Raw genomic sequence first — 18,734 nt, 5'->3', positions numbered from 1 at the left:
AAGCGGTTTGAAGTCTAGAATCTTTTGCATATAAGCTGAACCCAAACTTCGTTTGTCATGGTATTTGTTTATAAGCGTTTGCCAAATTAAAGCATAATTTTCAGCATTTGGAATTATACCTGCACAAACAGAGAGGGCCGAATCAGATAATTTACTTATTAAATATTGAATTCGTTCGTGATCTGAAAGATCAGGATTTTCATGAATGGTACGTTTAAAGGATTCGTAAAATAACGGCCACTTAATGACATCACCGTTGAAAATCATTAATTCCAACTTTGGTAAGCGAAACGATTTGCGTTGGTGTTGGTTTGCATCAGATAAATCATTCCTACCTACAACAAATTTATTAAATTTCTCAAAAATGAATTTACAGTGACAATACATGTCTTCAAATGAATTCATGCAATTAAAATTGACAGTGTATAAGGGATTAATAGTTAATTCGATAACATTTATTTTACTCACTGTTTCACAAAACGAATCCCGAATATTATCAATTGATATCATACCCGATAAAAAAGAATTTATGTCAGCCTCCTGCGAGGTTTTCTTTGACCTATCGTACAAGTCTTGTACACGTGAAAATAAATTGTCTCGTTTTGCAATTAAAACGGCTCGATCAATTTCAAGCGAACTGTTAGCGCCTTGCTTCTCAGAAGCCGCTTTACGAGTCTCCATAATGACAAAGATATATATATATATTAAATTAAATTAAATCAAATCAAATCGCGATTTGTAACAAACTAAAATAGTATATCGCGGCTCGAAAAGGACCAAACAATGTAATGGCGGAGACCAAGAAAAGGTGGGCCGAGGGGCAAGTGGAATGCGGCGTAAAAAGAAGAAATATGGGAAACACCACTCACCTTTAGTCCTCAGGCACTTCACTTGTCTCCGTGGGAGAAGACCACGTATAGAATATTAAGCGGTAAGTACTTGGTACTCTGCGGTAGCGGAAACACAGAAGTAGAAGTGAGCAAGCGTGACCTCGCGACGGCGGTAGTGGCTTCTCTCTGAGGCGCGGGCGCAAGTCTCATAGTCCCCTCCTTCCACTCTTTAATATTGAGAGAGAGAGAGAGAGTGGTGTTTAAGGAACGGGTGCGGTTGGGACAGAAAATGAGGACAGAGAGGACTAAGGTGATTGGATGGCGTGAACAATAAACAAATAACACTAAACGTCGACATATGGGTCCCACAACACAAACAATGTAAACAATTTGCGTATGGCTTAAATAAAAAAATGTAGACTCAGAAATTTGCGTCATTCATACTGTGGGCCTCGAGGTAGGTAACGGAGTCTCACTCAATAAATATAATGTTTTTTTTTTTTTTTTTTTTATAGAACAGGGGGCCAACGGCTTCTTGTTTGTAAGAGAAGAGAGAATGTAAAACAGAAGTTTGAACGATGGCGCGTTCCGTTTGGTTATGATTGGCAATTCAAAAATCTCTGATTGATTTTGCAATCGTGACCATTCGCAAGCGAAGCTCCATTTTTTCGTCTTTTGTTTTACATGTCCATTATATTTTTAATATATATTCTTCGGGTTCATCGTAAAGTACTAAGATGTGACTTTAATATTTGCCATTTTTATTCTTTCCAGTGCCCATAAGTAAAATCTAAGTAATGTAAATATTAAATTATTAAAATGTGCAATAATTATATTTTCATTATGAAATTATTTGTTATAATATTAATGCAATTAAACCAGTTAATATATTTAAGTGTTTGAATTCAAATAAGTGTTATAAACAAAATCTATATAATGCTATTCTTTAACCATGTGTGGATCGTGAATTTGTGGGAATTAATTTAATATCCCGATTTTGGTTGCAACATTCGTCAGGATATTTCGACCTGCAGATGAAGCCTCGTGGACGGCCGGAGACCAAAGTTGATGACAAAGAATTGAATTGAGTGTGAAAGGGGATCCATCGTAATGGCTGTACCCAGCCCCAAGCGAAAATTAACTTCGAAATTTTTTTTGTTCCTTCCATAAAACCGCCAATTTTATATGCAAGGACTTAATACAGGGCGTCCCAAAGTTATGGGACATGAAGGGGTAGACTATTTAACTGAAAGAAGACTTAACGTTATTTTAAAAAGTTAGTCTGTATCCAAAGATTTTCTAAAAATTACTTGCCTCATCTGGGAATTGAACCGAGTTAAATGTAATAAAAAACACCCCTACTTTTATGATGCCAATCGAAAGAATTGCCAAAAACTAATAACTTCTTCAGTAACATATTAAAAGATAGCAACAGCGTAAAATGTTTTGAGACAAATTTTAAGTATGTTTAGTTTATAGCCAACGACGAAGTTCGAAATGTAGCGATATTATCATTCCATAGATAGCATTGATTAAAAAAAATACCAGCAAAACAGCGCATAACGTACAAGGTAGAATTGAACTGCGTGAGCACGATTTGCCAGAGAGAGTAGTGAGTTTGGTACTTAAGGTTTGTTTTTGAATTTGGTCAAAATTACCTAATAATAACATTTATGAACTGGTCGTTGTGAAATAGAAATTTGGCAAAATTCTGACTTGTGACATAGTATAAGTAGTCTGGCCAGAAGTTCTGTTACAAATGAAAAGACATTTTTTTTTCAAACTTTTAACAATTTTAAGTTTAGAACAAGTTATTTTAAAACATCTATTTTGCGCCATTTCACCTCATCTAACCCAGACCTCAAGCCTACAGACTTCAAATTATGGCCAGTTTCAGAAGACATAGCCCTGCATGCATGGACATGCTGTTAACGACACTACGACTTTGAGAAGATTCTTTAAGAGTAAAGAATCTTTGCAACAAGCAGAGGAAAAATTTACCGTGGAAACAGTGCGAAAATCCATAGATTCATGGCCGAACATGCCTGTATGAAAGCCAACGGTGGCCATTTCGAATAGAATATTGGTTTGTTTTCTGCTGAGACTTATAAATATGTAGGTATACATTTTAATAGTATTATATTACCTCATTAAAAAAAGCACTCTTTATTTGTAACAGAACAGTTAGTAATATAAAAGACTAGGTATATATACCGTACATACGTCGACCAGCGCGCGCGCTTCGATATTTCCGGGATGAGATTTCAAGCAACATTTAATGAGAAACCTTGAGAAGTCCTTTAGGTAGTTCAAAACTTCCCCATTTAGTGTTTTTCGCGTATTCGGGGCTCTGTACTTTCCGAACATCCTTTCCAAACTTTGCATTCAATATCCTCAATTACGGAACATCAATACAATAGCAAGAATGACTTTAGATAAAGCCTATCAAACTGGTTTATAGACCTTCGTAATTAGTCAAGTCGCGGATACAGTGGACATCGCACGTCCCCAAAGATGAACTAGTGTACAAATTATTTTTATTAGATTTCATAGTGTTTATGTTCCTGTTTCTCCGGTTGAATAGCCTTGCGATATTTATTTTTATATTTTTCCTTGTGCGGTCACGATGAGATTATTTCTCGTTGTTTTTTTAGGTAAGTTTTTTATATCTTTCGAGTCTTAAGAATAGGTATTCGTGAGTTGTTTTAAATATTCAATGTAAGTAATAAATATCGACTTATATGACTCATGTCGTTTTTGACATATCTATTTATATAATCTTGTTTGAATATGGACCACCTCTTTATAGGATGTTTATGAAAGCTATGGGAATTAATCGCAATGATGGTTCTTAATTGTATAGTAGATTTGGTAATACTACAATTATTTATCAAATAAAGATTTAAGTCTATTATTTACGTATAAAATTTAAATAAAAAACATGATTGCAATCTTATAGGGTCAGTTGAAAGGTCACTGCTTAGTTCAGTGTGGTGTAGCATTCTATATAAATTTGCGCCTAACGGGAATCCCAAATGGCTTTGGTTGTGGTAACAAGGTAAATGTTCACTATTATTGGATCCAATATGGTTGGATTGATAAATCTTTGTTTTAAGGACACAAATTGTGAAATAAAAAGCGGACATATACAGTATGTATGTAGTTAAAGCTAATCAATAGTAGAAAGATTAATAATGAGTTTCATGAATTAATATTTTACTAGCGGTGGTATTCTGTTACGCCCAAACCCAATAACCTAGCTCAATCCATTTTGGCCATCTGAGATAGACATCTTAATCCAAATGTTGATAAAAGTAGGTATGCCAAATGTAATAGCCATCTTTCGATACAAGCTATGCAAGGTAGGTCGGATTGGTGTATGTGGCTAGACCTTTGTATGAAAATGACTGTCAGTTGTGCCAATATCTTATCCTTAGATTTTAACTTACACCAGTTTTTAAAATAATTAAAAAGATTTGATATGATTTAAACATAGACATGTATATTTTGATATTATTTTTACAGTTGTATTTACTTTATTTGGTTTACATTGATGATCAAATATGAGTGTAATGAGCGAAGAATTTGCATTCTATCCGTCGCCAAAAATGGATTGTCTTCGTAGGGTTTGGTTATTGGGATGCAGATAGGAGATCGATCGACTGTCACGGTCTGATCTTAGATTGAAAACAATCTGAGATTGCGGATTAATTATTGGGTTCGGGCATTAGACTGGCCGCTGCCCAAACAGTTATACTTAGGTCAGAATTCGAATTAAAAAATAAAAATAAAACTGACCCAAAACAAATATTACATTCTACATATTACAATATTCAGTGTTAATTAAATTGGATGAAATATGACTCAAGAGAAATTAATTCGGGTACTTAAACAGAAATATTTTATACAACTATTTTCAGCTTCATTTGCATTATGCGACGAAAACTACACGCTACAGAACATAGAGAAAGTCTTCGGATCTTCATTTGGTGCTCCTTTCATTGAGCAGTTGCCTCCCTTAGCTCAGATCCCAACAAATCTCACAGAAAATGATTTGTTAGATGACTATCGTCCTTCGGTGGCGGAATATGATAAATTTGATTGGATACTTACTAAGGTATGTAACCCATCTTTAACGCATTAATTAATGTTATTTTTAGTGATTTAATGAGATGATGAATTTGTTTAGTATCAGAATCAGTGCAAAAGCTTATGGGGTTTTGAACTAGATTCGTTTTAGCTTTTATTTACCAATGTTGAACTAAACTATGATTAAACCTAAATATTTGTTTGTATCATAGAATACTACGCCAATTTCTTCTTCTACCTTTTTTTTATTTTTTTATAGAACAGTTGTGATTGATGACTGATGTTAAGTGAAACCACCGCCCAAGGACACTCTCAATGCCAGAGGGCTCGATAGTGCGTTGCCGGCGTTTTAAGAATTGGTACGCTCTTTTCTTGAAGGACCCTAAGTCGAATTGGTTCGGAAATACTTCAGTCGGCAGTTGCCATATATTAATTATATTAATCCTATATGTATTTTTATACAGAGGATTGCCGTTACATCAAACGAGAACTTTCTAATTTCTCCCTTGGGGCTTAAATTGGCATTGGCTATCCTGGTGGAAGCTTCCACGGGAGCAACCCATGCCGAGATCTCCAACGTCCTTGGCTTGGATGTGGACAATGAAGTGGTTAGGAAGAAGTTTTCAGAAATTATAGACTCGCTTCAGGTATGAAATATTTTCGTAAATAATAGAGAATTTAAAATATAAATTTTTCACCTCCTACAGACTACTTACAGAAAGCTTTTTTTTTTAATTCGTACGATATATGTTATATCGTGAGCTGGTAATTTGTTCTAAAGCAATTAGAACTCCTTTCGGAAGTAATAATGACCTTGATGTGTCAAGTACACATCAAGGTCATGGTATGTGCGACTACCGACCACGGCTAGATTGTTAAAATTTGATAATCAAGATTATTCTACTTATTTATTAAAGCAAACCACATCATATATTATAAGTCATCAGTGTAAATTACACTAATGCAAAAAAATATGTGACAATTATGGTGGACATATAATTTACATTTCCATAAAAGAGATGAAAGTATTTAAAGTTAACTGAATAATTACTCATTTTAACATTCGCCTAATGCGAATAAGGTACCTGATAGGTGCTTAATAACGGCTTTAAATTGACACTACCGAATATTTCAAGTTCTAAATAAATAGGATTATTTCGTATACGTGAAGAATTCGAGACTAGTCAAATCGTGATGTTATGTGGTTTGACCGTGTTTTGATAAAATGGGCGTCTTAATTAGTTGTTGTCTTTTATAAATAACTTATTAAAAAACGAAGACTGAAACTATTTTTAAGAATATTTAGAAATTAGTAGTTTTAGTTTATTAGTGACAAACACAAAAAATACGGATATTTGATCAAATATATTAGTATAGTTAACTATTAATCTCTCTCTCGTACCTAAGTATATATTTTTAATCGGGTTGCCAGTGCATATATAAAAGTTATGATAGTTATCATTTTATAATGTTCGAAGAATGATGAAATATTAAATTATTTATTTTATGAAATCGGAATACTAGATAGTAGTACTCCTAGATTAAGAGATAAATAGACACGTATCTTAGATGAGCTCGTATGTACCAATTCTCGTAATACAGCGGACGTGTCGGATATTGAAATATTACGGAATAAAGAGTGCACATGTGCCATACAATATCCTAGTAACAATACTCGGCGACCAATCGTAAAAGTAAAATACGTCGATTCTCATAATAACTCACACAATTTATACAACTTTAAATGTAACTCACACAATTCGCAAATTAATATCTATTCGTCAGAAGAGCGAAGTTTCCTAATTGATTACTTTGTGGGAAGCCTCAATAACAGACATGTAAAGATTTGTTAAAATAAAGGTTACACAATTAAAAAAAAACAATTATGTAATTCGCCTTGACATTGTTTTTAAAATATTTGTGAACATTGTCCATAATCGTATTTCTTTATCAATTATGCATGGACCATGCATTTATTATGCAATTGATAAAAATTGTCGGTTTTATGTCTAATGTAGATTTATTATTTATACTTATTTCATGGAGTGAAGTGAAGCGTGAAAATTTTTGAATATAATCCGGTAGAATATGAATATTTTCTTTATTACTTTCGTGATTGGAGGTTCCATCTTTTAGGTTATCCTATACTATTTCAGATTAGAGTAGTTTAATGTTTAAAGAACTTTATTTCTCATTACAAAACAGAAATATTTTATTTACATGAGAAACTTAATATTAATATTATGTATATATTATATACGAGCGAGATACACGTCGCCATTAGCCGTAACAATTTTAGTCAGCTATGTTCATTCTAACATGCATCTTTAATGCCTTTTGAATTTGTCAAACACTCCATTATTGCGAATTTGAGATGGTAATTGATTAAATAATTGCACACCCTCATACCTAATAGATTTCTTCAAATAATTTGTACGCGGCTTCGGCAAGATAAGCAAACTAGTTAGCTAGTTTACCTATTTCAGACTGTTTTTTTTCAGACAAAGTCTTCAGACTATATCCTAGACCTAGGTAGTCGAATATACGTAGGATCCTCTGTCCATCCTCCTCAGCAGTTTGCAGCGATCGCTGAGAACTTTTACAAGACTGAAATCACAAGTATAGACTTCAGTAAGTCCGATCTAGCCGCCGACAGCATAAATCAGTGGGTGTCCAATATAACTCAAGGAAGGATACCAAATTTAGTAGACGCAGGTACTGATTTTTCTTTTATACGCTTCTTAAAATAAATTTATGTTGGTTTAGTATATCATTCTTAGAGAGTTTGTCTTGTGCGTAGATATAGCTAAAAATCTAAAAGATGATTTGACTGAGAGTATTTTTAGCTATCAATTATTAGTCATGTACTCACTGACCAGCAAAGTCACGTTTATTAAAGGTGCTCCCACATTGCCGTTAGAAAATATTTAGTAACGATAGTAAACATTTGTTAGCAAACATTTAATCACAAATGTTAAAAAAAAATTCCTGTTAGAAAATGGTTAGTAACAAGTTATCAAATTATTACAAAATAAATCATGTCTTACCTTTTGTTTGTAAAGATTTTATAAAGGTGACGGCGGGGTATGCGATGAGTCAAACTGCTAGCAAATACGAGATTAAAATATTATAAAACGTTAGTAAACATTTTCTATTATTGTAGGAGCACATAAAACATGTAACAGTTCCTAACAAAATGTAACAATTGACAACATTTGTTAGTAAACCTTTTTATGTGGGAGCACCATTACTTACTCTGTTTCCTTGTCAGCTTTACATCTCTCAAACTTAAGATGTAAGACATATTCTTATTTGAGTCGACAGACTATTCTTATCATTTGGCTTAGGTACATATTTTTATTCTTGACCGGTTGAATATACGAATGTACTTAGTATATGACGTCATTGTGATAATATTATATATAATAGAATACGAAATAAGAAATCTAAGTACATATATCAACCCAAGTCTTACACATTATAATGAATATATGTACATTTATTTATCAACGTGCGTAATGGGCAATCCCGGAAACAAATTGATTTTTGCGAGGATCACTGATAGCCGAACCATTTTGCTTAAAAGAAGGATATCTGCTACTCTGTTCCATATTTCAAAGTATATTATCAATACAATAGAAATAATGGAAATTTTCAGAATTTTTGTTAAGCACTTTTAATTTCCGCGATTTATAAACACTTATACAAGGGAATCAGGCAAGTCAATATAAATATTAAACTATTACCCTAGTACAGTATGATATTTTATATGATACATATCAAACTTATGACTCGCCAAATTTTTTTACTATTACAATACAGGCTTTAATTGTTTTAAGAAGCTCCAGGTTATAATATATTCATGTCCGTTTTTATTAAAAATCCCACAATATATGAATCTTATTTTCAGGTGACTTACAGGGTGTGGTATCATTGGTTCTCAACACCTTATTCTTCAAGGGAACATGGCGACATCAGTTCAATCCAAACAACACATTTAACCATGACTTCTATATTCAGGCCAACCTAACAAAGCCAGCATCCTTCATGCAAACCAAAAACAAATTCTTTTTTACTGACTCCGTTAAGTATAATGCGAAAATTTTACGAATGCCGTATAAGGTAAGCTTAAATCTACACTAATATTATAAAGAGGAAAACTTTGTTTGTTTGATTGTAATGAATAGGCTCATAAACTACTGGACCCATTTTAAAAAATTCTTTCACCATTCGAAAGCTACATTATCCACGAGTAATTTTGAACACAAGGTGTAAAAAATCAACCAAAAAGTTACTTATTTTGCGTACCCTGCCTAAACTATTAAAGATAGAACCATAAAATGTTATAAGTAATTGTAGATCTTATAAATATCTACAAAAAAGTCCCCGACACACTATACCTGTCTATGTCGAGTGAGGCACAATAAACATTTTGTTTCCAACTGAAATATTTTTTTAGTTATTTATATTAACTTGAAATCAATATTCATAGTAAAGACAGGACAGCGTCTGTTAGGTCCACTAGTTTAAAATAAAAAAGTAAATATAAAGTTTTGCTACAGAAACAGTCAATTTTTTTAGCATTAAGTCAGTTGTATTTCTAAAATGTATTGGGTTTTAAGTAATTATTTTAATCACTATAATACTTTGATTCTTATGGACAGATTTATAATTGTAAAACAAATATCTACTTACAGACTGGCAATTTCGCAATGTACATTATAGTGCCAAACTCCCTCACCGGTCTACCTCATATATTTAATGATATAAGTGGTGTTCGTGCTGAGTTGTTCAGTCTGACTAAGCATGTGGTTGACGTCTTGATACCTAAATTCGAGTTCGAGTACACTTCGCAACTTGATGGAATACTAAAAGAGGTAATTATCTGACTAGGTGTATAATAAAATATACACCTGAAACTTCCTCACGAATCACACTTTATTTTGATGTACCGTACAAAGATATATTTGGTAGTTTTGAATCTTATGTCGTTCGTGGTCATAGACAGAATTCATTTTATAATATTACGTTACATAAGAAGAAATTAAATGATCCATCTCAGGAGTCTAGACTTAACTTCGTCTTTATACATGCGTATTTTGCTCGAACTTTCTTTCTGTGATTTCGTTAGGAAACAAATCTTAACTACGGGAACTGTATAGTTTCATAGTTTATTTTACACACTATAGGATCTCTTTTCCAAAATGTATTTAGATAAATAAGAAATTGTTTATCGGAACCATAAATCTGACGTGTATACTGTATTGACCAAAATCAATAAATATTTTATTGTGAGATAAATAATATGATTATAATAAATTATATAATTTTACTATACTGTTAAATGCGACGTGTATTTATTTAATTAAAAAAAATATTATTCGTCCTCTTACTAACGTTGTCTTAAAATAATGATTTATTCTTCACACATTTATTTTCGGTGATTCTCAAAATTAAAATTATTTTCCTATATATTGATTTACGCTTACAATGCCGTTGCGGTTTTCCTTATACGGTATAGAAACGTAATCTGCAAACATATGAACATGACTGGGTTTTTCCTATTTGAGTCGACAGACTATTCTTATCATTTGGCTTATTTTATTCTTGACCGGTGGAATATACGATTGTGTTGATTGTTATATAACGTCATTATGATAATTATAATAGAATACAAAATAAGAAATCTAAAAATACTTAAGGAAAATTTAAAATTTTAATGTTACTTTACTATCATCCAAAATCTTACACATTATTATGCGTTGTTTATAATGAATATATATTTTTTATCATAACATTCTAACATAGAATCTCGGAAATAAATTGTTTAAGTTTGAGAGGAATGTTAATAATAATAATGGTTCGGCCATTTGATTAAAAGGATATCTGCTACTTTGCGGCATATTTTAAAGTCAGCAATTCACTATAGATAGATCTTAAAGCACGGTATATAAACTACGATCCCTAGTCACTACGGTACACAACGTGAAGAAACTTTGGCGTAAGAATAAACATATCTTCCTAAACGTTTTTTGTATTTTCAGTTGGGTGTTAGACAAGCGTTCGAGGACACAGCGTCTTTTCCAGGGTTATGTAGGGGACAGACCCCAGGAAATCGCATGAGAGTCTCCAAGGTGCTGCAGAGGTCCGGTATCGTTAATAACGAGATTGGTAGCGTGGCATATTCGGCGACCGGTTCGTATTTTCAAAAAATTTTAAACTACAAACAGAATCGAGTATGAACTTTGTCCGTTTGTGATTTTTTAACGTCGAATTCTTTTGATGTATAAATTTTACACAAGTTAATTGGAAAACTGAGTTTTATGACGGTGGGATTTTACTTAAGGCTAACTGTTAATAAAATTTAAAACAAATGTATGAATATAGGGTAAATTTTGATATTATTAAGTTAGTATATGTCAATATTAGAATGAAGCTAGCTATGTATCAAATTCTATAACGTGTAATCGCGGTTGAAACTATCTATCTATATATCACAATTCATTTTTTCATATTTGCCTTCTTTTTGAACGGATTATTTATGTATGAATGTAATAATTAAAAAGTAATCCTTCGGGTCACACATCCATATTTAAAAACATTAAAAATAATTTTATCAATAAATTTATTAATACCGTGACTAAACGTGGTATGTATAACCATTTGAGGTATATATTATGTAATATTAATTCCATTAATCTTTTACAGAAATAACATTAGAGAATAAATTTGGTGAGGACCAGCCCATGGCAACACTGATTGCCAACAAACCCTTCATGTTCTTCATTCAAGATGAGAACACCCGACAACTGCTCTTTACTGGACGTGTATCCGACCCCTCGCTTTTTGACGGTGCCTTCAAACTACCATAGATAATAAATAAGTTTTAAACATCACTATATTTTATTTTCATTTTAAACCCGATTTTGCAAATTCAAAGAAATACAGAACTAGAAAAGTGCTGGGAAGTATTGAGGAACCAAATTGAAGTGACTGGATTCGATTTCAAATATAAGCAATTAATGGTAAACAATGAGTTTCAATTTTAGTTTATCTTTATCGAAAAATATTATTGATTCTAATATTAAAGGTATTTTTAACACAAAGAAAACTAACTTTAGTAAAATAGATCCTTTATAGCTAGAACAAAACAACTTGCAACAAAAGGCCTATTTTCCAGGTGAATCTATAACGCTGGAGGAGTGAGTGACTTTTTAGAGGGTAGGAATATACGGCCGTAAATATGTTTCAAATTATAAGATAATCCGATAAGAAAATCCACATTACAGAGCCCCTTGGAGTTAGATTTTACAAGGGAAAACAATGTATCAACTGTTTGAAAAAACATGCAATTTTAACAACCAGTGACGTAAGAGTAATCTTAATCTTAAACCGGTCATGTCAAGTTTTGAAACGGCTCTTAATTCTCATTCGTTCACATTTTACGTTGATCAAGGTTTTCATTTGTTTACATTTATCACTTTAATATCGAGAGTGGTGTAAAATGCACGTGTTATTTTAAAATTCGAGTGGTTTTTACATAAACAACAATATGGTGGTTTTATTTTTTATTGGTAAGACTATTATTTTAATCCATTTCCCGTAATATGATGTTTACAAATAAAGTTTGACCTTGTAGCCTGTTTGTTTAACTTAAGCAACCGAGATGCTAAACAGGTTTCGTGGTTAGTCAAAATGATTTTTTTTGCTTTTTGTATTAAAATATTAAGGTAAAGAAGTCAAATAACTCCTAAACAGTACCAATGAATTGAATTTCGTGCCTTGAAGATTTAATTAATCAAACAATTACACAGATTTTATATAGCTTAGTATAATAAAAGCAAAAAAGCCTAATTACATTTTAAACCACATACTACATTTTTATTGTTAAATATATAAGACTACTAGCGGATCCGACAGACGTTGTCCTGTCTACACGTCTTTAATTTCAAAATTTCAATTTTTTTGAAAGCCATTTTGATGAAAATTATTATTCAAATGTTATGACAATATCTAACGATCCAGCACATGGTCACACACGATATAACACAATGATAACAAAACTTTTTTTATATTTCGGGACAGATTAAAATTAAAATTCGAATATTATTTAAAATTTGACACTGCGATGGTAGCGCCGTCTGTCGGATCCAATGTAAAACATTCCAAAATCAACAACAACTAATAAATTGAAAATTAATTAAAATAACATTGTCCAGCGGACAAAATTGTGAATCTAAACCATTCCCAGATCCCCTTGAACACACACAAAAAATTTCGTCTAAATCGGTCCAGTCGTTTAGGAGGAGTTCAGTCACATACACACGCATACAAGAAATATATATATTAAGATTAGTGTAGTTATTTAATAATATAAGATATGCAATATATATCTTACACGTGAGTACTTGAGTAGGTACATCATCGTACAGATAATAATTAATATGTCACCATTGTATCTCATTTAGGTAAACCTGTTAATCTCTGTTAACCTTCCTCTTGAGATTTGTAATCTAACTCCCATTCGTAATTTTATCTCTTCAAAGCAAAATTTTCTTTTTTGCTAGACCAATAAATAATATACACCAAACTTGTAAGGTAATCCGAATAAAATGAAGTATAATTCATATGAACTGGTTTAACAGGAAAACATGTTCAAGGAGAGGTAAACCCGGATTAATTAATGTTCATCACAAATCAGTTTTATTAATAGTTAAATGTAGACCCTGTTACTCATTAGCTTCAAGTAAAACATAGATTATATGTAGGTATTCACCGTTAAAGAACTGTACGAGCCAAGGCTGTACATTTTTCTCACTTAGGTTTTCTTAGTTTTGTAAGCGTAATATTTCCCTATGTACGTGCCATGGTTGTACATTTGGATCAGTTATAAGCAGGACGATTTCGGAGTTACACCCCGAGAGCATAGCCAGACGTGGGAACTCTCTTCGATTGTTTAATTATAATTTTATTATATCGCTCATAGTCTATTGTTATACGGAAGTGGTGAATAAAAGGTAATCTACAAATCTTCTATTATTTCCACCACCTGATGACCCAGGAACCGTACCAGAACAGTTCCTAAATAAAAGCCTGTTTTTCTCTTCAATAAATATGTGTATTTGGAACCAAATTATAACGTCTTTCTTGAATTTTCCGTATTTTTGCAGCCAAATGCAAGGAAATTTAGCACAAATTCACAAAATTGATATAATTTTCCTCGAAAGAATTTAAGACATTTATGTCAGTGTTAAATACATTGTTTTTTTTAACTCAAAGCAATTTTTGTTGTTATTATAGCTTTATTTTCGGCCAACATCGCCACTTTGGACTGTCTCGATGGAGCAGCAACAGATCTTTCTCGACTGAATTTCTTTGACATAGATTTACTCAGATATACGGCAGAAGACCGACCTGGTAATGTCATGGTATCACCTGCCAGTATTAAGTCCACGCTAGCAATGATCCTTGAAGGTTCTGCTGGAGCAACGCAAGATGAAATCAGAAGTGCCTTACGTTTATCACCTTATAAAGATGAATTTCGCGAACAGCTGAACACATATCTTAATTTATTAAATGTAAGTATTTTTTTTTAATGCCAGCGAAAGCTTACGAGTATTAAGAAGTAATTGTTTTTAATGATTATACCACTATAGTCGAGCCTGGAACCTGAAAATTCGTAAATGGTATTTAAAAAATAACCCGTTAGGAATTTATTAATTCTTCACGTACGTAGAAGAGAAGTATTTTCTTATTTGGAAATTGTTCTGGTAAACAAATTGGCAAAAAGTGGCATGGCTATTTAGTTCTTTTAAATAAAACTGTATATTTAGTAATAAGTTTTATTTAATTCAAACCAGACAGTTGCAATGATTGTTAATTGCATTGCCTTTATTTACCACAGTAGTTTATCTCTCTGCAATACTTATATTGACGAGTTAAATTACATAGGGTTTAATAAAATCGTAGTATATTTTGTAGAAAACGCAAAGAGACGCAATGTCTCTGCGTAGAGAGAGAGAGAGAGAGAGAGAGAATGAAGCCGATCAGGCGATAGCCATAATACTACTAATGGAGATTGATCGACAAGCAATTTTCTGAATTTAGTCAAAAGGAAGAAGCTGGTATTTGAGCAGTATTTAATATGAGATCGTACCTCAGTATAATACTGCTAAGCGAAACCCAAAAAAAAAAATGCAAAACACCCAGCTTTTTGGAAGCCAGTTTGGCTTTTTCTTCCAGATGAATTTTATGTTACGTATAGGCCTATACCTAATGCAGATTTATTTATCACAAATTTTCACTAGATTTATTATTTAGAAAACACCCTTTTACTAAATTAGGAGGCTTTTATCTAAGAATTTGAAGGGTTCTGAATGTGTCACCGGAAATCGTCCGCCATTGCTTTTTTCTTACTGTATAATATATTTTCAGGTAAATACTCGAGGTGTCAGTATAGAAAATGCAAATGCCGTCTTCGTCTCCAACAAACTAAAACTCAACAAAGATTTTGTGTTGATGATACAAAAAGTCTACCAGTCAGAACTTCGTCCAGTTGATTTTGCTTACACAAATAATGTGTCCGAAATTATCAACAAATGGGTGTTTGAAAAAACCAAGGGTTTGATTCCTGGAATTGTTGAGCCTGGTAAGATACTAAACCGGAGTATAAAGGAACTTTATCATATCTATTATAGACTTTTGTGCGAATTTATATGCTGACCTTGCCTATAACCGTGAGAAGTTGAAATATTACTCACTAGAGTACAAACAAAACAAAACAAAGTATACAAACTATTGTAAAATGTTCAGATTTTAATAGTCATAAACCCAATAACTACTAAATTCTTAATGAAGAACCTATTTGTCGTTTAACTACAGAGTTAAAGAAGTTTAAGTACAGAGTTATAGGTCGACTTTTAAAATAACTTCTAGCAAAAATTAAGATTAAAGCCATGACCACATGACACATGATATTTCTTTAAAATTATCGTTTTTTTTTGTTATTTAAAACTAGCTGAACTGGCAAACGTCGTTTTGCCATGTATATCATTTATGGTTATTGTGCCTCACTCGACATAGATAGGTATAGTGTGTTTGAATTTTTGTAGATATTTATAAGATCTACAATTACTTAGAACATTTTATGGTTCTATCTTTAATAGTTTAGGCAGGGTAAGCAAAATAAGTAACTTTTTTGGTTGATTTTTTACACCGTGTGTCCGAAATCCCCTAATATCTTACGGAATCCTATTTTTGTTCAAAATTAAATATAGCCTATATTACTCGTGGATAATGTAGCTTTCGAATGGTGAAAGAATTTTTAAACGTAAGTGTAGATAAAACCGTTCGTGAAACAACTACACGATCTTCGGGAATATGTAACGAGCATGTAAACAATATTTTTTAATATGTTTATAATCTATGAATAATTTTATATACATGAAATTCTAAACCAAAATTACTACATTTCTTTACGACTTATTTATAAACGCATCTATCCCTAGCTGTTTAGCTAATGTCTTCTCCTTATACGTGTTACTATTCAAATAAAAAAACGAATATCATTTAACAATTTGAAGCTAAAAAACGGTTTTTGAATAATACATCTATTTCAGCAAACATAAGTCCAAGAGCAGAGATGATTTTGATAAATGCTCTATACTTCAAGGGCTCATGGGCGATTTCTTTTAATCCTCGATACACCAGGCCCGGCTGCTTCCATTACAAAGGCGCGTGCACGAATGTCGCAATGATGGAGTTGCATGCTGAACTTAATTGTGCATATGTGGACAACCTTAGGGCACACGCTGTAGAGTTACTATACGAGGTAAATGAAAAGAAATCTAAGTTTTATAGAATTTTTTATTAGCACAGATACCGGCAAACTTCTTGAGCCGTAAACAAGAGAGTGGGGGAATGTTTGCGCATAGTATCGCAGCGCGATACAAACGCCACTAGATTTACCAATAACGCGATCGACACGTCACCCTCCCGCCGCCCCTCTATTAGTCCACAGTATACCAGTAATACCTAAAAATCCGGAGGCACATTTGTACAAGTTTGCTGGCTGAACGTGCTATGATTTTATACACTTCAGACAATTTAAGCATATATCCTTAGAAGAATAGATGCCAAGAGAGCTTGGAATGATAAACCATGTGCTTCCTTAAATAATATGTAAGTACTTTTTTTTTAGGGTGGTGATTACTCTATGATCCTTCTAGTACCAGTGGATCGTGACGGCATTTCACAGCTAATTCGAGATCTTCCATACATGAGTCTGCCTCAGATCACTCCACTCATGGAACCTACGGACGTGAGACTGATAATGCCAAAGTTTACTGTTGATTATACCGAGAATATGGCGCTGCCTTTGAGAAATGTTAGTAAATTTAATTAAAAAGTATTTTTTTATTTAGTCGTAAAACCTTAGAACCCTTTTTCAATTTTAACATTGAATCCGAAATAAAAAATGGGTAACTTTAATAGTAGCATTTAGTTAGTAATGCCAAAGTTTAGGTTGATGTATTTCATTAAACATATTTTTTTCACACATTGTTATGTAAAGAAAATTGCATCGTCATTCCAAATTATTATTAATCTATTTACTATTAAAATAAAAATATATATTAAAATATAAAATAATAAGTTATAATAATGCTTATATAGATGCGGATCGAAACCTTATTTACCAAGAACGCCAATCTATCCGGCATTTACGAAGGCGCGTCCTCACAAGTGGACAACATCGTTCACAAAGTCCATATGTCCGTTGATGAGAAGGGTACAACTGCTGCAGCAGTATCAGGGGCTATGGTGATACCATTAATTGGAGCGGAGCTTCTTCTCAAAGTGGATAGGCCTTTCGTATTTTTTATAAAAAGTAATAAAATGGGACTAGTCTTATTTGAAGGGAAGATCGAACAGCCTAATATTATTGAGAACTTTTTGGCTGGTAAGTCTGTGTTTCAATTGTATTTAAATGTATTTATTAATTAAATACTTTATCTAATGACATACTACGAATTAAGGTAAACTTACTAAAGTTTTAATACAAAACGCGGCCGTGTCTTCGACGCGTCAAAAGTGAGATTTTATTGAACTTAAGAAATTACACTAAAGTAATAGAAACTTCTTGGTGACACATATATAGAAAAATTTTTGCATAGTCTACAGATTTGGTTTTAGATGAGAAACTTTCTGATCGCGCTACAGTAAACTAATTCAGCAAATTCGATTACGAAGAATTTATTCAATCCAATAATTTAGATACATTTGTCTTCTCTGTCTGTCTGTTGTGGGATTTTATTGATCGCAAATAATAAATGGATTGTCACAAGAGAATAAACGTCAGCATGCTTGCAAACTCAAACTCTTTTTTATATTTATTATTTCGCCCTTGTAATACGGGCGCATTGTGAACTAGCGAGAGTGGTATACTAAAACTTTCTCATTCTTTCAGAACCCTCAATGAATGTACAGAAAAACCAGAACAGAAAATACCCCAATCCTTACTTCTAAGAATTTGACAATAGTGTTTCCTATTAAATAATATACTTTTACAAATGTTGTTCAGTTTATTAATCGTTTGAAGATTTTCGCGTCGAAGTGACGTTACTTTAAATTTCTATCCTAATTAAAACTGGAATTTAAGTGGGGAATGAGGTTCATACCGAGATGCATCTTAACGGTATGAGCTTCTTAAGACAGGTTAGTTCAATATTAATTAGTTATAGCCAATGTTGTATACATATATTCAATACAGTAATATTTTGTAGTAGATTATTTAGACATGTTTAAAAATACATTTTA

General features: G+C 32.5%; 1 protein-coding gene across 1 annotated transcript; it reads left to right on the top strand.

Annotated features, from left to right (window-relative positions):
- Positions 1 to 3,285: 3,285 nt before the first annotated feature.
- Positions 3,286 to 18,482, top strand: LOC111004416. Its single transcript, XM_022275444.2, has 14 exons — positions 3,286 to 3,484; positions 4,751 to 4,947; positions 5,384 to 5,566; positions 7,421 to 7,634; positions 8,830 to 9,041; positions 9,617 to 9,796; positions 10,964 to 11,114; positions 11,628 to 11,789; positions 14,220 to 14,497; positions 15,354 to 15,567; positions 16,538 to 16,749; positions 17,119 to 17,304; positions 17,592 to 17,877; positions 18,385 to 18,482. Exons 1-14 carry the CDS (start codon positions 3,457 to 3,459, stop codon positions 18,441 to 18,443), a joined length of 2,562 nt encoding a protein of 853 aa, XP_022131136.2. The 5' UTR covers positions 3,286 to 3,456; the 3' UTR covers positions 18,444 to 18,482.
- The last annotated feature ends 252 nt before the right edge of the window (positions 18,483 to 18,734 follow it).

The sequence above is a fragment of the Pieris rapae genome, chromosome 14, assembly GCF_905147795.1.
Source record: "Pieris rapae chromosome 14, ilPieRapa1.1, whole genome shotgun sequence".
NCBI lineage: Eukaryota > Metazoa > Arthropoda > Insecta > Lepidoptera > Pieridae > Pieris > Pieris rapae.
Note: the sequence above shows the minus strand (reverse complement) of the source record. Positions and strands in the feature narration are given on the sequence as shown.